General features: G+C 33.4%; 3 protein-coding genes across 3 annotated transcripts; 2 read left to right on the plus strand and 1 right to left on the minus strand.

Annotated features, from left to right (window-relative positions):
• Positions 1-7,468: 7,468 nt before the first annotated feature.
• LOC110694536 lies at positions 7,469-8,423 on the minus strand. Its single transcript, XM_021871717.1, has 2 exons — positions 8,365-8,423; positions 7,469-8,051 (listed from the first exon to the last, which is right to left on the minus strand). Exon 2 carries the CDS (start codon positions 8,031-8,033, stop codon positions 7,617-7,619), a length of 417 nt encoding a protein of 138 aa, XP_021727409.1. The 5' UTR covers positions 8,034-8,051; positions 8,365-8,423; the 3' UTR covers positions 7,469-7,616.
• Positions 8,424-13,151: 4,728 nt separating this feature from the next.
• Positions 13,152-14,373, plus strand: LOC110694537 (60 kDa jasmonate-induced protein-like). Its single transcript, XM_021871718.1, has 2 exons — positions 13,152-13,199; positions 13,770-14,373. Exon 2 carries the CDS (start codon positions 13,788-13,790, stop codon positions 14,202-14,204), a length of 417 nt encoding a protein of 138 aa, XP_021727410.1. The 5' UTR covers positions 13,152-13,199; positions 13,770-13,787; the 3' UTR covers positions 14,205-14,373.
• Positions 14,374-16,745: 2,372 nt separating this feature from the next.
• LOC110694144 lies at positions 16,746-18,328 on the plus strand. Its single transcript, XM_021871310.1, has 2 exons — positions 16,746-16,816; positions 17,151-18,328. The coding sequence occupies exon 2, from the start codon at positions 17,169-17,171 to the stop codon at positions 17,607-17,609; it is 441 nt and encodes a 146-aa protein (XP_021727002.1). The 5' UTR covers positions 16,746-16,816; positions 17,151-17,168; the 3' UTR covers positions 17,610-18,328.
• Positions 18,329-22,227: the final 3,899 nt, after the last annotated feature.

The raw sequence follows: 22,227 nt of genomic DNA on the forward strand, positions 1-22,227 counted from the left end.
TTTTTTCCGACTACTTAATAACTATTTACATGTACGAAAATTCTACAATGAATGACGCGTACCGATATGTACCACTAAATTAATGTACCGCAATGTACCACTATTCAATTTAATTAAATATATTTTATATTTTTTGCATTCACTTAACACAATTTGACTTTAGCTAAGATGGTAAATTGCATTATTCCTTTGTGTAGGGGTTTAAGGATCAAATCTTTGTGCTCACCATTCTCTTTTTTTTTTTTTTTTTTTTTTTCCTCTTCTCATTTTTTTTTATTTTACATCATACAACCTATTTAGAATTACCTGTAGGACTACATTATAATTAAACATCTTATTATAAATTTTGAATATTTTGCAATTTATTTGATCCATTTTGTTTTCCTTTAGACTACCTTCATAAAGAAATATGAAATACTTGTTTGATTTATTTTACATCATATAACCTATTTAGATTACTCGTAGAAATACTTATATTATGATGCAGTATGATCTAATGAGAGGACAGAATGACAAATATATAGTCAAATTCTTTTTTTTTTAAAAAATATATTATATGAATTTTAACATCCCATACCCGTGTCCCTTATTTTGAAATAAATGTTTCCTGTATTTGTTTCATACTTGTATCCGTGTCAATATCCATTCTTATGCATCCTATTGTTTAACTATATAAAAATAAAGTCAAAATAGTGGTATAACATGTCCAAAGTTTTATTGTGCCAATCAATCAATTGTTTTACAACAAATGGATTTTTTTTTGTTCCTTATATTGAAATATCGGTACTCCATTTATATGACACGTTTCTACTAGTCTTCTCTATTACTCCATCCGTTTTTAAATACTTGCTCCACTTTTCTTGTTCGGCCGTTTTTAAATACTTGCTCCATTTCCTTATTTGGAAAACTTTTACTCCCTCCGTTTCACAATATTGTTCCTGTTTCGTAAATTGATGCAAATTTTTACCCAACTTTGACCGCAAATATCTTTAATCTCACACTAGCAAAAATATAAAGTTAGATATTAATAATCTACTCACCAAGAAGATCAAACTAGATCCCATATCACTATAATTATTCTTATAGATTAAGAGAAATTTAGAAGATTCTCTCTTTCTTAAAAAAGTCAAAGATTTCAAACCAGAACACCATTATGGAACAGAGGGAGTACAATATTTAACTGATTTCACTCACGTAGTGGACCCACCATGATCATATTTTATTAATTTTATATTATCTCTCCTCCAATTGTTTCCACTACTTTTGCTTTTTACAATTTTTTTATTGTTCCACATACCTCACTAACTCCATATATTATTAATTTCTCCTAAAACTCTGCGCATGAAGAAATGGAGCAAGTATTTAAAAACGGAGGGAGTACTTCTTTTGTCCTATTTTCTTCATTTCAAAATAAATAAATGACATGTTTTGACTTGTTACGATATCCGCACAAGGTCTAGTTTGATTAAGGGTCTGTTCACATTTACTTAATTTCAGTTCAGTTCAGCTCCAATCAGTTCAGTTCAGCTCAGTTCAGCTCCAATCAGTTCAGTTCAGTTCAGTTCAGTTCAGCTCCAACCAGTTCACTTCAGTTCAGTTCACTTCACTTCAGCTCCTAATTTCCTTCTCTAATAAAACATTCATTTCCAGCTCAGTTAAGTTCTCAGTTTCAATCAGTTCAGTTCAGTTCAGTTTGATTCAGTTCAGTTCAGCTCCAATCAATTCAGTCCAGCTTCTAATTTTCTTCTCTCATAAAATATTCAGCTCAGCTTCAATCAGTTCAGTTCAATTTAGTAAATGTGAACAGACCCTAAATTTTGCGATTTATAGATAAGAAAAGAAATCACAGCTACGTGAGATCCAACCATTATCGCGAAAAAGGTATCTTATTTCACTTAACCCTAACCCCCTAACCCTAACCCTTAACCCTAAAAATATATAAATCAAGAAATATGAAAAATAGCTATCAAAATAAATTGCCGCCAACAACTTAAAACAGGGGATTTTACATTTAATTTATTATTTTTTTTTAACAAATTTTTTAACAAAAAAGGCTCGACACGACGACACTCCATTTTCTCAACTCCAACTCGCCACCGCATCAAATCCAACTCGCCACCGCCTGAGCTCCGCCTCCGGCACGCACCTGACTCCGCCACCGAGAGAGTAGATGCACAGCGCGTAAATTTGTGGTGAGTTTTTTTTTTTTTTTTTGAAGTTAATTGTGCCCTAATTATTGTTTTCAAATTCAATCATCAAATTTGTGATTTGTTAATTAGTATGGATAATAGTTGTGATGAGTTAAATGACATGGATTATTGTTGTTTAATCATTAAATCCACCATAACCAAAGTCTAATCCTAATAATTGTTGTTGGTTTTGCCGCTTAGTAGCTATTGCATGCATGATTGTTGCTATAGATTTGTAATGAGTATAAGGCCATCTATTTTTTTGAGTCGAACTTCTATAGGAGTCTGAGTTCATAATCTATATTACAAAGTATATTCCGCGGCATTAATTGATATAACATTTAATGAAAGTAGATAATATATAAATATTAAATATATTTTTTCTTCTTAAATACAGCACCAAAGTCGATCAATATTGTGTGGATTGCTCACAATGGACGATCAAGAAATAAGTAATGTTAACACACAAGGAGAAATTGATGATCATGATGATAATGCTAAGTTTGATGGTGAAACTAATACAATAGAAGATCACAATTCGAACTACATGAAGAAAAGACAATTGATCACTTTATTAATGAGCACATGATTCACAAAATCAGTCTAAACTCGATTTGAATAAAACTCCTAAAAGATCACCAAGTAAGGTTTCTACAGATATGAATTCAACTAGCATGCTAAGTTTATCCGATGTAGCTATGACTCACATGCCAAATACATATGAAGAGGGTGATGTTTCAGAGGTAAGTTATCATAGCCAAATATTTTTTTGGTGCAGAGCTCATATAGTTATGAATTGGAAAATATGGAGGATGATCCAACAGCTTTTGATTGGAAGCCAAATCAAGATTGGTAGTGTTTGCAGAATGAAATCATAGCTCAAGGGATTTTGAATTTGTTCTTTTTAAAATGATAATTTTTGAAATTTAATTATTACTAGATGGTTTATGATGAATCAATTGTGTCTACATGTAGGCTTTAACAATAAAGTTTGTTTTTTTTTTTTTTTATAAATCAAATTTGATGGATTATTAGACTCATTTTCTAATGTTATTGCATATTATATTGGTAGAATGTTTTACTTTTTACTCATACTCCCTTCGTCCATATTTAAAATGATAATTTTTGAAGTGTGAGGCCACTGATGTTGAGACAGCAGAAGCTTTCGCGGTTCAGTTTGGTATGCAGATTGCCAGAAGACTTGGATATACAAATGTGTGGGTGGAAAGTGATTTTACAAAAGTGGTGAAAGCAATTACGTGCTTGAACAGTGGTGTTACTCCTATTCACCTCCTATTTGATGATATTAGATTGGATAGCTTATTGTTTGATTTCTTTAATATCTCTCATATTACCTCCTACTCGATTACTTATTCCACTATAACCTCAGTTATATTATTAATGCAAAAAAGAAAGTGGCAATTATAGAATAACACCATTCAACAATAAGTCAATAATACATGAGATAAATCAAGATAGCTGCTCCATTCAAAAAAAAAAAATCAAGATAGCTGCTTGAGATCAATGGATGCATCTCCCAAAATAGCACGCTTAAATAGTGTAGCTTCATTAAATTCGCTAGTGATGAGTTTTGCCAAATACTTAAGTCGTTAAATTCCCATGGATGCCGTCTGCATTAAAAAAAAAAAAAAAAAAAAAAAAAAAAAAAAAAAAAAAAACCACTCAACCTTGTATCTATCACTCTATTATACATATGAAAGTTATAAATCAATCTAATTCAACTTTACCGTATAGAATATTTTTGACCAATCTGATTTATTTTCAGCTTCAATATACTTTAAGATGTACATGCCACAATCAGTTCTGCATAAAGTAATATATATATATATATATATATATATATATATATATATATATATATATATATATATATATATATATATATATATTTGATTAAGAATCGATTGTAAAATGAAAGTAAAATGTTAACATTACAATAATATATACTCCATACCCATTTGGTTGCAACGGTGTTTTTTGAATATCTAAATCAAAATTTACACACTCTTCAAATATTCGCCCCAACTTAGGATGATTCCCATGTACATGTGGAGTCTTGAGAAGCTGTAACATCAACAACGTAATAAAATTTTAAGTCAACAAAATTAAATTGATAAGGACATATATACTAATTTCTAATTAATAAGCTTTACTTACCAGCTCTGAAACAATTCTACGACGATCATCGTTAATGCCAAGTGAATCCAAAATATAATTTTTCCTTTCAATAAAATCAATAACCAATATAATTTTATTATACAAGTTTAAGTATCGATTATGATGTTAGTGAATATATTAACAAATGCAAATCTGTTTTGGGAGACCTTTATGATCATTATGCATCTATTTATGGTTTTGATTTGGCAACACCAACTACTACTAGCACTTCCGATTCTAGATTTGGTTTTCTTGATAAAGTTATGAAAAAAAAACACAAAGCATCTACATCATTCTCATCATCATCTTCTTCAACACTTGCTATTAATGATTATTTGTCATATCAACATGAGACCAACAACAACTTTCAAATTATAAAATGGTGGCAAGAACATAAAAAAAGTTTTCCTATATTGGCGAGAATTGCAAAAGATATACTTGCAGTTCCCGCTTCATCTGTTGCTTCCGAGTCTGCTTTTAGTGCAGGTAGAAGAGTGTTAGATGAAAAAAGATCTCGCTTAACTCCGGAAAGCATTCAAATTTGTGTTTGTAAGAAAGATTGGGATCAAGCTGAAAGAAGAACTCAAGGTTTAAAGGAAGACGAAGACGATGAAGATGATCCTGTGATGATATTGGAGTCGTCAACGGATGATGCAGCTTCCGGGGATGATGATGCAACAAACATGGGTGGCTAGAAAAGTCTAAATCAGGTACGCTAAGAACTACGTGGGCTTTGATTCTTTCGGGATACGTAGGCAACTTATTTTTCGAAAATTACAATTTAATTGCAAAATTAAATTTTAGTTTTCTAAAGATAGGTCCAAGCCCCCCCCCCAAATTTCAAAAGAAGTACAATATAAGAACTACGCTGGCTTTGATTCCTTATTTTATAATATAAGGATACGTAGGCATCTTAATTAAGAGCAAGCCATCAAATTGTTAATTTTGTAAAAATTAAAACACCACACAACCCACCCGACCCTAACCCACGAACCCACCCGACCCTAACCCACAAACCCACCCGACCCTAACCCACCTAACCCACAAACCCACCCGACCCTAACCCACTAACCCACCCGACCCTAACCCACTTAACCCACAAACCCACCCGACCCTAACCCACTAACCCACCCTTCGACCCACCCTAACTCACTAACCCACCTTGACCCGTCTAACCCACGAACCTAGCTCGACCCACCCATGACCCGTCTAACCCACAAACCCAGCTCGACCCACCCACGATCCGTCTAACCCACAAACCCAGCTCGACCCACCCACGACTCGTCTAACCCACGAACCTAACCCTGGTGTGTCCAACTTCTCCGAACCAACCCACGACCCGGCCCACCCTACCCTACGTGTGTCGTGCCGTGTGTCATGAAACCCCAACCCGCGACCCACCTAACCCTAACCCAGCTCGCACGACTCGCACGGTGGACACCTCTAACTACATGATACATATTTCCTTTTTTTTTTTTTTCTTTTTCTTTTTCTACTTTCAGCTATGGCCATTGAAACGATGCCAAAAATGCCAGTGATGGTAATAGAAGAAGAAGTGGTGATGGTCCAACCACCAAAAACTGATGATGAAAATGGAAACCATGAAACAAATATGATGATTATGCGGTCGCATAATCGTGGTTTGGACGCCCAAAATATTAAGCAAGAAGTCGCAACAAATGATAGCGGGGAAGTTTTGAAGTGCGCAGATGACTATCAGTATTGTAACAGTATCTTTGGACCTTTTTGTTGTAATGATACCTTTAAATGTGCTGCGATACCTTTAGCTGGTGGATTGTGTGTGAATCGTGATATTATCCCTCCGTCTCTATTTACTTGACCTATAGCCCTTTGGCACGCAATTTAAGAAAGAGATTAAAGTCGGGTTAAATATATTATAAATAACTTAACCCAACTGCATGCTTAGGTTAAAGGGCTAGCTACTTTGATCCCAATCCGGCCTCTAGCCCTCTAAATGTCCTAGATAGGTATGAGACTTTTCACTCTAAGGATGTAATGTAATAGCTAGTGTGTACTTGGCTAATCATGCTCATGTTTATTCATAATGCTTTCCTATATGCATGAATTATGACAAAGCAAAATAATTATGTATGTGATTTTAAGTTTTTCTTAAATAAAATGTTGATTGATCTTAATCTCCTTCCTATTTTAAACAATGATAAGATTGATAACAGTAATAAAATTAAGTGGCCTCCCCAACAATGACTCTAAAATTTGATAGGTTGTCACACCTGTCAAAGATAAATTTCTAACAAAACCTCCTGGCTATGTAATAGCTAAATAGGACCGAATCTATAGAGAGATGACAATTATTTAATCTAACTTCTAAAGATTGAAGAAACTAAACAATATCACGAAATTGAGATTGAAAGGTAGTTTAAACTAAAATAAGAATGCAATTAATAAAAAGATCTAGGGTTATGGTTCACCATACATGCTTAATTCAGAATCAATCATTAAACCATCAACAATTCAATTAATCAATTATTTGGAGCAATTACCAAGCCTACGGTCTGGTTTTAACGCTCTTAATTCGATCAACATATGCAGTATGATCACTAAGCTAACGTAATAAGAATTGCTAATTGTAGGTAAGCCTTTTAAAGTATGATCTTTCGATTCAAACTCTAATTAATAATAATTAATCAAACAATTGATCATATTGCAAGATTAACAATAAATCACTATCAATTAGAGAAATTAATAATAAAAATGTTAATAATATCAATCAAGATTTATCATATAAACACGGGTTCCCAAACCTTAGAAATAAACTACTCAAGCATAAAATAAATAATTGAAATTAAACCTAATAATTCAATTTAAAGAAAACATAATTAAAAGAGAGAAATTAAATATCTGAATGAATAAAATCAATAAACTCAAGAACAATCCATATGGAGAATCCATTGAGTTGCCCATGAGAAACTAGGGATAAGCTAAGAGAACCAAAAAGCGAACAAATAAAAATAATGAAAAGCATGAACGACACAAGAATAATAATCCCTTGGAACATTTATTATATCCTAAATTCTAATCTAAATTCTAATCTAATCCCTTGGAACATTTATTATAATAATCTTCGTATTATTTAGGTAATTGTATTGAAATAGTACATGAACAATACTGCAGGAAATAAAGTTTTATTTAATTATACTAGCTGGTAAGCTAGTAATTAAGATTTAAGATTGCAGCATGATCAATTAGATTAGATTAGATCAGATGAGATCAACCCCAAAGTACATTGACTTCAATGGAGCCATACTTTCCGGTAATGGTCTTCTTATCACTTTCACCAGAAGCCTTGACTAGAAAGACGGCTTTGCCATTTGCAATTTCATCGTCGGGAGAAACAGAATCATAGTCCATCAAGTAAGCTTCAATCTCCATTTCCCTGGCTTCTTCAGGCACATTGACATCGGACCTACTCAAGGGAATGAATTCACCAGGCCTTACTTCAATACGCTGACTTTGCTGCTTATTAAAAAGTGAAAATTGACTGCCAATTCCAAATCGGCCATTTATATTTCCGTAAACGTCTGCAGGGTCTTCTCCATCTCCATTGATCAGCTTAACACTCAACGTAGCTTGGACATTGTTGCTAAACATCACCTTCACAGCTGCATATTCTTGAATGTTGGCCATCTTTTCAGATATATTCTCCTACAAATTAAGCCACAATAAATCACCATGCATATAAAGAAAAATGATGATAGAGTATTTTAAAATGAAAATTTTACAATAGTCGTTTGAAATATGATTACCATAGTGTTTTATTGGTGATGTAGTTCATAATTGACATTTTATTTCCAATTAATTAATTATATTACTTCATTTTTGGTATAAAATAACAATTTATTAATTTACCAAGTATATCAATTAAAATGATGATAAAGTATTTTAACGTTACATATATATGTTAGTGACAAATGGATGAATTGAAGAACAAAGCTTAACTAAGATTATAGGCATTTACCCTAGAAGAAGTATCACCCTCTTGTATATATTTAATCTGTGTGACTTGCAAATTACAATGCCATACTGCCCACCATTATATAGTAGGAGATCGAAGATCTAAAAAAGGAAATATTCGATTGTTTATTTTTTTATATAGTTGTGGGACTCTTCTATAAATAATTCTTTTGCGATAAAATGGAGCCTATCATTATTCCACCCATAGTCCCACCAATCGTAGCTCTGACGAAGGAAAACCTAATTTGATTCAATTTTATGTATTTGTTAATTTAGATTTCATTTGTAGATGGCGGATGACTTTTTATTAATGAATTGATTTGTTTACAGATAGAAGTTTCATATTTAAGTTCTTAAGCACACTCACGCAGGGGCTTAAAGTACTTGAGCTATTAATAAAGGGGTTGACAACTAAATTCCAGAGCACATCATGCCCACCATGCACCTTGGTGCGTCAGAAGATGCGCTTGAGGCACCTGGTTTATTGGAAGACACTAAACATTTTGCACCCTTGTCTTTTGAATAAACTCCCTGTAAACATTTGAAATAGTCAAGTATTTATCTTTAATTTTTTGCACATCAGTTTTGCTAGTCATAGCAGTTTTAGAGTCAGAACATATGTTCACATCGTCCTTTTAATAATACTTAAACCAAGCAACGACATTACGACAATCAAAACAATCAAGAATTCAGCAAAGTTAGCATCCTCAACCTTGATTTTTTAAGGGAAACCCCTTTCTACTCCTTAAAATAAATGTATCATATGCCTCCAATACACACATCAAAGGTGTGTTGATAGAAGGAAGCATCTACTAGGATAAAGAACTAAGAGGTAATGCATGCGGGGGTGGATAAGTTTCACACAGGGGTCAGAACAAGCAAGACAAGGTTGAGTGTAGAAGTATATCACATAACTTCCTAAAAAAGAGGATATCATCTACAAATAGGAGGTAAGAGATAGGTTAGTTAATTTCTTGCATGTTAGAGAATTAAAGAAGGTTATCTTGTTAAAAGCCTATAAAAGTCAAGCTTGGTTAGAATTTGTGGTCTTGACTCTTGAGGCCTCCTTTTCCTACCCAGCAAAAGTTAAGAGGAATTAACGTAGGCTTATATCCCGCCTATAGTTGCTAGCTAGTTTTGTGTTATGCATATGCTATGTTAGATTGTGCTTGTTGTTGTAATTAGATTGTGCCTATTCGATTTGAACTGAGAAATTCATGACTCAAACCCCACCTGTAACCGACCTAGTTTAACCTGAGAAATTCATGATTCAAACCAGATCTATAACGCCCTAAACTAATCCAAATTTCACCTGATATAAAAATAATGTGGCACCGATTTGACCCGACCTAAACTTAACCCAACTTGAACTCAAAATGAACTGGTTTAACCTAACCTGACTCAACCTAACCTGAAATTCACCCAAAAAAATACTCGATTCAATCTAATTTGTTTTGATCTAAAATGATTTTAATTTAACATGATCTCAAACAAACATAATTCTCAACCCAACTTATTATTTTGGTTTTCCTATTTTTTTTTTTCTTAAACATAATTACTTCAATTCATGAAATTGTTTGTTTCATTAATCGTTATAAACTTCATTTTGAAATGGTGCGTGGGCTGAGAGCCTGAGAGTAGTGAGTATACGATTTTTAATTTGAAATGCAAGTACATAAAATATATGAAGTTTATTAATTCAATTTAACTAATTTGATGTTTTAATATACTCAAGGTCAATTTAATCAATATGTGGCTATCATATATGTTCATTATTTACCGTAGTCATATCACTATGTACGTATGATATAAGTCATTGATAATTCAATTTTAATTTGACTTGAAGATAAATGACTTAAGAATTGATCTAATGATCGATGAGAAAACTAATGAATAATTTGTAAGTGTTAATGACACATGTGACATGTTAATGACTCAATAATAAAGTAAAACTGAATAATTAATCTAGTTTAATAATGATCTAATTTGAATATTGAATTTGATCAACCTGAACCAAATTCAGTGAAACTTGAATAGGATTTGAATTGGAATTGACACAGTACAATACTGAATCAACCATATCCTAATTTCAACTTAACCGAATTTAATCGAACCGAATCTAACCGAACCAAAATTAACTTGACCCAAAGTCATATGACTTTAAATTAACCCAATCAAACCCGTTTTGAGCCCAATATGAATTTATGCGAACTTATTATGAACCTATCAAGAGTTGACTTGACCCAGACAACGAAGCACGGACACTCGTAAGTTCAGGCGTGTCCGAGTCGACATGCGTGTCGGACACGGACACGCGTGGGACACGGGGCAAAACGTCTCGGACACTCCAAAAACCGTGTTCGGTTTATTTTTGACGTTTTTGATTTTTGGACACGGGCCGTGTCACCCTTAGACACGGGCCGTTTTGGTATGACACGGGAAATAACCTAAAGTCTTGCTCTCTGCTTTGCCTCTCTGCCTCCCTGCCTATTTCCACTTCTCAATTTCTCATCTTCCTCTCTGCCTCACGCGAAATCAGTCATCACCATTGTCATCACTCAGTCACTGTCGTCGTTGCTCCACCCACCACTCCACCGTTCGCATCAACACAGTCAGCTGTCGTCGTTGCTCCACTGTCGTCGTTGCTCCACTGTCGTCGTTGCTCCACGCTTGGTGTCACTCAGTCACTGTTGTCGCTGCCTCTGCCTCATTCAATTGCCGCTGTTCGTCCTCAGCCACCACCCACCACTCCACCGTTCTCATTGTCGTTGCTGACTTGCTGTCCCAGACTCCCAGGTATGGTTCTCAACGTTTTTTTTTTAAATTCAATTAATTTTCTGCATTTCAGTTTCATGAATCATGTAATTAGAAATTTAGAAGCTGAAGCTGAAGGGTAATTGGATGTCTCGGACGAAATTTGTGGGTATCAAAGAAATTTTGGTTGAAATTGAAGAAATTTTGTAAGAGATTTTATAGTATAATAATAATAATTGAGTTTTTGGAATCTGATTTGGTGAGCATGTGCACAAGAATACCTCATACACTTCTTTCTAAATTTGTGAAAAGTTAGATTTTTTAATTTAATTAATTTTATTTAAATGTATCTTCTTTGAGATCAGTGGAATATTGCTTCTGGATTATTTTTTTTCATTTGTGTTTATTAAATGTAGCATGTGGATCCTGGGGTTTTGAAGATGCAATGTTCACTGTGTCTTGATTCCTATTGTTCTGGGATTTGTGTAATTATGTTTGCTTTTATACTTGGAGCTTTGATAGCATTTATCTCCTTCATATTTGGTTGATTAAAGAGTGTATTACCAACGTGAATGACGAGGCTTTATAATTGTGTTATTAAGCTTCTTTGATCTGGTTTTATTATATAAGAAAACTTTGATGCTTTGAGAGAAGTTTCTAATTTTAGTTTTGATTAGTGGTTCTATAAGTAGAAAATTCAGTTTTTGTGGTTCTTGTTGTTGCTAATTTTGCTGTGATGTGAATAATGTGTTTTGTTGGACTTGTTATGGTTAATCATGACTATCTTCATTGATATAAACTAGTGTATTTGGTTTGATGGTTTCTTGATATGTATGAGACTATGTCCGTACACTTAGTTCATTTACTTGTTTAATTAAAATTGTGTGTTTTGAGGCTAATTATTTAGTGTTTTATTGAATTAGTTGTCAAATTCTCGTTTTTTTAATATATTATATGACTTGTTATACGCCGTACCCGTGTCCCCTATTTCAGGATTGCCGTTTTCCCGTGTCCGTGTCGTGTCCGTGTCCGTGTCCGAGTCCGTTTCCGTGCTTCCTAGGACCCAGACCCAATATTATTAATATAACAAGTCTCTTTGGTACTGCTATTAACGCTCTAAAAGTGCAGTAGCAGTATCAAAGAGACTAGTTATGTTAATAACCTGTCTCTTAAGTTTTTTTGTTTTTTTTTTTTTTAAATTTATTTTTTATTTATTAATTTATTTATTTTTTTTGCTTCTATTATATCTTTATATATGTGTATAACCAATTTTTTAAATTTTTCCCAAAGCTTCTAAATTAAGTTAAAAAAAATCATAAAATTAATGTAATAGTATTTTAGTACCATTTGTTTGTAATATGCAGCTTGTAAGATGAAATTTTACTTATTATTTGGTTGTAGTATGAATTTTTGTGTTCTATTTTCGGATTGAAATTAATTTGGCTGTAATATAATTTTCGAAATGAGATTAATTACGGGCAAGATTTAGATTTTTTTTTTTGTATTTTCACAAGTGATCAATAATTTATGGTGACTCACCAACTCGGAAAGCTTGGATCCGCCATAGCATTCATTTTTGAATTTAGCCATTTTTACACATTTTGATAAGGTTTAAATAATTAAAGTTACTTGAATACAACAATAGTTAATTAGACTAGCCTTAATGTTCATTGGACAACCAATAATTGAGGTGTGCGATGTAGAAAATTTAATTTGTTTGACTAAGATAAATTGCATAAATCATATGGAATGTATTTTACTTTTAAAAGTTCCAACTAAATTAAAATATTTGCAGAACAAAACGTGTTATGAGACAAGACAAACTTTAAAGTTCATTCGAAAGAGCATAGAATAAATTTTTGTTAAAAGACTTATTGAAAGAATAATGATGATAAGCTCCAATCCATCTATCGCAAAGAAGAGAATTTGTAGTGTCCCACACAACTATATATTTAAAAAAAAAAAACAAACAGAAAACGAATATTTCTTGATCTTCTCCTTCTATATAATGGTGGGAAAGTATGGTATTGTAATTTGCAAGTCATACAGATTAAATATATACAAGAGGGTGATAATTCTTGTAAGGTAATTGTGTAATAATTAGTTAGTTTAGCTTCGTTTTTCAATTCATCCATCTTTTAATTTTAAAAAACGTTATCATTATTTTAATTGATCAAAAACTTTTGTATACATTCGATGTACAATAATATTACTATACATCAATGTAACTTCTATTGAGTTTAATTAGGGTAATTTTTAGATTTTTTCGGGTAAGTTTTATCAGTACAACATAAACAACTTTTATTTATACACGGCTAACTTTTATACACGGAGTAAATTTCATTCATTACATAGCAGATGTACAATATTTTATTGTATATCGGTTTTTTTTTTATTTTTTTTAAAAGTTTGTCTTAATTGATATACTTGGTAAATAAAAAAAAATGTTGATAATACTATTTTATATATACCAAAAATAAAGTAATATAATTAATAATTGGAAAAAAAATATATGTCAATTATGAACTATAATCAATAAAATATTATGATAATCATATTTCAAACGACTACGGTAAAATTTTCATGTAAAAATATTTTATCATCATTTTAATTGATATGCTTGTTACTCGTAATTTATTGTGGCTTAATTTGCAGGAGAATATAACTGAAAAGATGGCCAACATTCAAGAATATGCAGCAGTGAAGGTGATGTTCAGTAATAATGTCCAAGCTACATTGAGTGTTAAGCTGATCAACGGAGATGGAGAAGACCCTGCAGACGTTTACGGAAATATAAATGGTCGATTTGGCATTGGCAGTCAATTTTCGCTTTTTGCTAAGCAGCAAAGTCAGCGTATTGAAGTAAGGCCTGGTGAATTCATTCCCTTGAGTCGGTCCGATGTCAATGTGCCTGAAGAAGCCAGGGAAATGGAGATTGAAGCTTACTTGATGGACTATGATTCTGTTTCTCCCGACGATGAAATTGCAAACGGCAAAGCCGTCTTTCTCGTTAAGGCTTCTGGTGAAAGTGATAAGAAGACCATTACCGGAAAGTATGGCTCCATTGAAGTCAATGTACTTTGGGGTTGATTTCATCTGATTTGATCTAATCTAATTAATCCTGCTGCAGTCTTAAATCTTAATTACTAGCAACCAGCTAGTATAACTAAATAAAACTTCCCTGCACTGGTGTTCATGTACTATTTCAATATAATTACCTAAATAATACGAAGTACTACGTACGTTTTTACCTACTTAATTGGATGTTTTATATAAGTGTATTCCATGCCCCTATATGATTCCTAAATCTCGAGTTACAGCCTCTGAAGTTAATCCTGCGAAGCTGCCAACCCATCGCCCATTCATCATGTGATGGTCATGTTGTGTGTTAAGGAGGTAGATACTGAACAAAAATTATTTTTACTGAAACAAAATAATGTTTGCTGACTTAAATTATTTTGCTGAACAGAAATTAATTTTACTAAACTAAAATTATGTTTGCTGAACTAAAACTATTTTTATTGATTTTATATTATAATTTTTCTTTAAAAAAACTTAATTTTACTACACTGAACTTATTTTTGCTAAACTGCAATTAGTTTTACTGAATTGAAATTAATTTTACTAAAATGAAATTAATTTTATTGAACTGAACTTACTTTTACTTAATATTACTTTTTAAGGTGAAGTGAACAGGGCCAAGTTAGTTTTATTACTCCATTTGATTTCATTTTGGTCGTACATGTTACGATTGTCGGAAAAACTTCATTCTTTGTTAAAAATGAAATTTAATTGTATATTATTGTAATAAAGTTATAATTGAATACTAATAATGTACGCACTTTATAAATCAAATAAAACCCTAAAAAAATTCAGAAAATCTATCTAATCGTGATTTTTTTTTTTGTTTTTTTTTTTGGAAATAAATCTTATTGTGAATTTTGTCAAGACTGGATATAAGAAAAACAAATAGAAAGAATTTTTTTGTTAATAAAAATAAGTTAATGGTTTTCTTTACTTTTAAGCATCATGGAATCAGTATAGGACCGTTTAAATGGATGGCATGGACCTATCAAAGGACACCACCAAAAAGGAATCGAACATTTTCAAAACAATATATCAAACCATAATAATAAAATAAAAAATCTAATATATATTTTCTCTCACCTTTAAGAGACTAGAAAATTGGTATAATTCATTATACCTATTGATGAGTACATAAAAAAAAAAAATTGTGTATATGTGTATGTTATACCCTAGATTTCAATGATACTATTATGCTTTACTACAATAAATAAACTACTTGTATAATGTTGTATAATAATAGTGTATGGGATGTTTTTGACTATCGGTAACTATAGCCTACTATCAGGTATGGGCTCATATATATTTGTCCATACCACAATATAAAATTATTTTATTTTTTCCCCTTTTTTTCCCTTTCATCTTCATCTTCTTCCTCCCTTAAACCCTTTCCCCATTTCCGGTCAAACCTCCGTCCACCACACCTCCACCTCCGACAGCAAGGAACCCACCCCACCAGCCATCACCTTGGTTGAAACCTAGAAACACGCAACCACCTCCGTTAAAAAATTACTGAAAACCACCCAAAAAACATAACCCAAAAAATAGAAGAGTGAGCCATGCTATGGAGTGATTTTCATGGTCTTCAAACATAGACAAGTTCCTTGTCGACTTATGGCTCTAGCCATTAAAAAAGGTGAGTTCTATGCTAGACATTGTATGAGTTCGATCGAAATTGACGACATTAAATGTTTGTCGGTGCTCAGTTATTATTAATTTGTATATTGTTATTCTTGATTGTATACTGTTATTATAGTGTTGAATATTTTTATTAAGAGGAGAGGGGCTACTTTTTTACAAAATGATAAGTAATACACGAAATTACATTTTTTTTCCCCAGTATGGACACAACAAGCCCATACTTGGTAGTGATCTGTCACTACTCATCGATATGTGCCGGATGATTCCATTTGGACTATGTCACTAATTGGTCAAAGACTCAATATAATTCCATATCGACCTATGTCTATCACGTAGAGAGATGCTTGAAACCATTTAGATACCGCAGATTTGACAAGACCTTCACATGGCCCAGTAAATTACAATCAATAAAGCATAAAAATCAGCTAATCAAGTAAGTACTCCATACTTGGTACCATATTGAAATTCATTTATGAATTTAACCATTTTTACACATTTGAATAAGTTTAAATAATTAAAAATACTTAAATACAGTAACAGCAAATTAGACTAGCCTTAATGTTCATTGGACAACCAATAATTGAGGTGTGCCATGTAGAAAATTTAATTTGTTTGACTAACATAACTTGCATAAATTATATTAAATGTATTTTACTTTTAACCGTTCCAATTAAAATAAAATATTTGAAGAACAAAACGTGTTATGAGACAACTTTAAAATAATTCATTCAAAAGAGCATAGAATAAATTTTTGTTAAAAAACTTATTGATGGAATAATGATGATAAGCTCCAATCTATCAATCGCAAAGAATAGAATTTGTAGTGTCCCACACAACTATATAATTTTTTTTTTTGAAAAAAACGAATATTTCTTGATCTTCTCCTACTATATAATGGTGGGCAGTATGGCATTGTAATTCGCAACTCGCAAGTCACACAGATTAAATATATACAAGACGGTGATACTTCTTCAAAGGTAAGTGCCCGTGCCTATATATAATCTTATTAGTTAGTTAAGCTTTGTTCTTCAATTCATCCATTTGTCACTAACATATATATGTAACTTTAAAATACTTTATCACATCATTTTAATTGATATACTTGGTAAACTAATAAATTGTTATCTTATATCAAAAATGAAGTAATATAATTAATTATTTGGAAATAAAATGTCAATTATATGAACTACATCACCAAATAAAACATTATGGTAATCATATTTCAAACGTCTATTGTAAATTTTCATTTTAAAATACTATATCATCATTTTGCTTGATATGCTTGGTGATTTATTGTGGCTTAATTTGTAGGAGAATATATCTGAAGAGATGGCCAACATTCAAGAATATGCAGCAGTGAAGGTGATGTTTAGTAACAATGTCCAAGCTACGTTGAGTGTTAAGCTGATCAACGGAGATGGAGAAGACCCTGCAGGCGTTTACGGAAATATAAATGGTCGATTTGGCATTGGCAGTCAATTTTCGCTTTTTGCTAAGCAGCAAAGTCAGCGTATTGAAGTAAGGCCTGGTGAATTCATTCCCTTGAGTCGGTCCGATGTCAATGTGCCTGAAGAAGCCAAGGAAATGGAGATTGAAGCTTACATAAATAAGACACAAAATAAAGAAAAATTGGAAACTAATAATCCCACCTTTGCCACTTCTGCTCAAAACAATCCCACCTTTTCGAATTCCCAAAATAATCCCACCTTTGACCCCCATCTACTCAAAATGAGCCTTTTACCGGTTTGTGAAATTGGTAACTCATTTTAGAAGGTGACTTGCCACGTGTCACCTTCTGATTGGTACAATTTTAATTTTTGCAAATTTTTTTTAAAAAAAAAACTCCCCACCACCGTCCATCGCATCAGACACCACCTCCCTTTCCCGGTTTCATGGGTGAGATCAGGGTTTGTGGGTGGCCGGGGTTCGTGGGCGGCGATATTTCGGGGTGGTTTGGGTTTCGTGGGTGGTCGGGGTTCGTGGGTGGTTTGGGTTTCGTGGGTTGGTCGGTGTTCTGGGGTTGGTGGGTTTCGTGGGTTGGTCGGGATTTCGAGGTTGGTGGGTTTTGTGGGTGAGATTGGCGGGGGTGGTTTGGATTTCGTGGGTGGTTGGGATTCGTGAGTGGTGGTAATTTGTGGTGGCTGGGGTTCGTGAGTTTGTCGGGATTTCGAGGTTAGTGGGCTTCGTGGGGAAATCGACACTTCGTGGGTGGTCGAGATTTGTGGAGTGGTGGTAGGAGTTTGTGGTGGCTGGGGTTCGTGGTGGCTGGAATTCGTGGGCGGTGGTATTTCGAGGTGGTTGGTGTTAAGGGGGGTTTGTGGGTGGATGGCGGTGGTATTTCGAGGTGGATGCCACTGGCTGGGGTGGTTGGTGTTAGGAGAGAGAAAGAAGGTGGTGGGATTAGGTGGTGATGTGGTGGTGCTTATGGAAGGGTGGTGGTGGTTTTGGTGGATAGCTAAGGTGGGAGATGAGAGATTGAAAAAAAAAAAAAAGTTAACCTGCTAAACAAGTTATGGGTTAAAAGACTCATTTTGAGAAGATGGGGGTTAAAGGTGGGATTATTTTGGGAATTCGAAAAGGTGGGATTGTTTTGAGCAGAAGTGGCAAAGGTGGGATTATTAGTTTCCATTTTTCCCAAAATAAACTAGCTATCTTCCTTTCCTTCTCTTCTTCTTAATGGAATTTGTCTTGTTGCTAAAAAATGCCCCCTGCTGCTGTTGCTTGTTGCTGCCCATGCTTGCTCCTCCCTTTATGCCTCGTATACACCACTAAAGGTGGTTGACCAGGCTGGGTTTGACCCAAGTTGAGGTTTGACCCCAATTGGTGTGTGGGTTACTTGGAACCATGACAGTACGTTTTTACCTACTTAATTGGATATTTTATATACAAAAGTATGTGTTTTCTTTTTTCATTTTTTTAAAGGTAAGAGAAGGACCTTGACCAGACCTGAACCCTCACGCAATGGCGGATCTATATGGCCACCAAGGGAGCACTATCATCCCCTTTATTTTTGCATTAGAATTATGAAATTTAAGGTGTGTTAAAAAAATTTATCTCATATTGTATTTTTTCCTCTCCCATTCTAAAAACTTGATTTCCTAAAAGATATATTATACATTTCTCCATATAAAATTGCAAGTAATTTAGTATTTTTGGATTTAAAATATTGCAGCATTTGCGCTTTTGACATTAATTCTATAGTGATTTATACGCAAGGAAAAATAATTACTTGGGGTTATTGCTATTGTTATTGTTACTATTACATACTCGTAATTAAAGTTTTTTGAAAGTTTAAAATTGCGTATTGAAAAGAGTGATTACTACCCCCATGTCGCAATGTTAAAGGAACAAAAGATGTATGTAAACTTACAGGCTAAAGATGAATTAGAAAGTAAAAAAATTATGCAATAATATTGAAACATTAATAATATCAATGTCTCCAATTTTTTGGGTTACTGGGGCAGCCAATGCGCGCGTTGCACGCGGAATGGCTAGCCTTTGCAACTTAATTTTACTTGTCTTGTGTTGCACTTCACATGGAGGAATAAAAGACCGGCAAAGGAATATACTACCTCTGGTTCAATTTACTCGCAACAAAATAATATTTTATGTCTCACAAATAATACCCCTTTGTTGCGAGTACATTGAAGCGGAGGTAGTATTTCTATTGCTTAGGCATTGTTTGTTTGTAGTCTTGCTAAGTTGAATGTTATGTGTGAAATATCTCGTATATTGGAAAAAAATCTTTTTTTTACTATTTGTATATGGTGATTCTTTTAATTGAAATAATATGTAGAGTCACTGTAGAATATAATTCTTAGGTTTTTCAATGATAATGCAGAAAAGGAACAAATGTTAGAATTGTTGTTTGTTTATTTTCGCAGTGTTGATATTAGCATTACTTAATTGTGGTGGTACAATACGAAATAGAGAAAGAATCATCAATGATGAAATCGAAATGACCAATTCCTAATCCACCACAAAGGCTAACAATATTAAACAACCTCTTTATATTGGTATTGTCAATTTTTTTGGCCACAATTTGATTTGGGAATTTTGGGAAGGTGGTGAACAAAGATGTGGAATTTAGTACTTGGAAATGGCAATGATAGGGTGGAGAGAGAAAGTTAAAAGATTTCAAGAGATGGAGCCATGGAAAGGAGGAGAGAAAGCTCAAATGTGTAAGGAAATGTAGACGGGTAAGAACAATTTGAAGTTGGATTGTTGGAGTACAAAATTACAAATAAGGGTACAAAGGTAAAATACATTTTAAAGGGTAAATAGGGGTACAAAGGTAAAATAACATTTTAAAGGGTATAAAAGTCCGTGCACTATTCATAAGAACAACTTTCTACTTTTTATAAGGTAGGGATATAAGTTTAAAATTTTTACACCCCCATTTTCAAATTTCTGGATCCGCCACTACCCTTACGGTTTTTTGGTTTAGTATTTGCAGATAACGTAGCAAAACTATAAAGACCAAAAAATAATGAAGAAAACATATGCTTATAGATTACGCGGAGACCATTAGGTCTATTAGACCATTACCATGGATACTTGGATATTGACACAGGAATATTTGATGGTAAATCAATTCTGAATTTAACCATTAGTTTAAGTAGCATTAATTAATATTCGGCTTCAACTATTAATTTAAGTTTTTGGTTTTGATGATTTTCTAACCTTGCTGGAATATTTAGAGATGGGTATGATAGATTGATAGAGTGTAATCGGTATATAAAACAATTTTTCCATATATATATCCTATTCATTTTTTGTTTTTGTTTTTTTTTTGTTTCTTTTGAAAAGTAAAATACAGGGAAAATTAGGAACGTCTTCTTATAAGACTGTAACCTAATTTGTTAAAAGTAAAAAATAAGAAAACTTGTTGTCCATAAACGGGTTAGTATTTTGATGTGTCGAAATAGAATAGCCTAGAGAAACAACATAATCTACTGCTCGATTTCCTTCACGGTAAATGTGGCGGAGTCAAAAGCCACAAATGACTCAAGAATCTTGGTGACGTCGGCCATGAGCAGCTGCAGTTTCCAAGAGCAATTGAAATTTTCCTGCAAAATATTAATAACAGTTAGATTATCACCTTCAATAAAATATGAGAGATATTATGGTCCTGGGCTAAAAGAAGGCCATTACAAAGAGCAATAGCCTCGGCCAAAAAAGCTGGGCAAGAGCCCAAATTATAAGTGCGACTAGCTATGTGATGACCCATCAAAATTGAGTTTACAAAATCCCGGAGGGGGAGGGGTCCACGAAATAAAAGAAGGGGAAGAGTGAGTATGCCAGGAGTGAATAGGAAAATGCACGACAGAAGACAATATCAGTAGTAGGAAAAGAATGCTTAAAAATAACTGCATTACTGCTTTTCCAAAGGCTCCATAACATAATGACAACCTTGAGAATAGTACGGGGAGAGGAACTTTTAAGAGAGCGAAAAAGGGCATGGATTGAAGAAGCAGAGATAGGGGGTCCAACCCAGTTACTGATAGCCGGAAAAGACCAAACCCTTGAAAAAGGGCACAAAAGAAAAAGGTGATCCTGAGATATAGCTGTTGAATTACATAGGGCACAACAGGAAGGAACATCAATATTACGAGAAACTAAAGTTTGTCTAGTAGAGAGACTATTAAGTACGTAGCATTTGCCATAAAAATATATATAATTAATTTGGGTGGAATATCTAATTTCCAAATCCAACGAAATTCCCATTTAAGAGGGTTACTAGAAGTGGAATGTGCTAACCAAGTTGCGGATTTAACCATAAATTGGCCATCCTAAAAAAGACCCCAAAAAGGTTCATCAGGAACAGGGGTAGAAGGAAGTGGAATACCCTGAATAAGATGTACAAGATCGGGAAGGAGAACAGAATGGAAAAGGGAGACATTCCATGAATTATCCTCATTAATGAAAATTTCAACAGTAAGATCAATATTAGAAATGGTATCCGGTCTAATCTAAAAGAGCTATGATATTAGTATTAGCACACCAAATGTCTACCCAAAAGAGGATAGAGGAATCATTTCCAATTTTCCAACGGAGGCCTCTAATCAAAAGAGGGCGTATTTGTGGTAATTTTTTTTTTCCAAATCCAAGAGTCCTTAGGATGAGAACGATAAGTCAAAAAATGTGAAGCTCTAAGATATTTAGCCGTGACTGACTGAACCCACAAGTTAGTTGGGTCAGTGAGAACTTTCCAACCTAGCAAAAAAAAAAAAAAAAAAAGCAGAATTAACAGCATCAGATTTTCGAAGTCCTAAACCTCCTTGGCTCTTGGGCTGACAAATAGTATCCCAAGCAACTATAAGCATACTACTTTCAGACAAAGAAGATTTGCAAAAGAAATCACAATTGATTTTATCTAGGGAAGAGG

This window comes from Chenopodium quinoa, unplaced genomic scaffold (assembly GCF_001683475.1).
Source record: "Chenopodium quinoa cultivar QQ74 unplaced genomic scaffold, ASM168347v1, whole genome shotgun sequence".
Classification (NCBI taxonomy): Eukaryota; Viridiplantae; Streptophyta; class Magnoliopsida; order Caryophyllales; family Amaranthaceae; genus Chenopodium; species Chenopodium quinoa.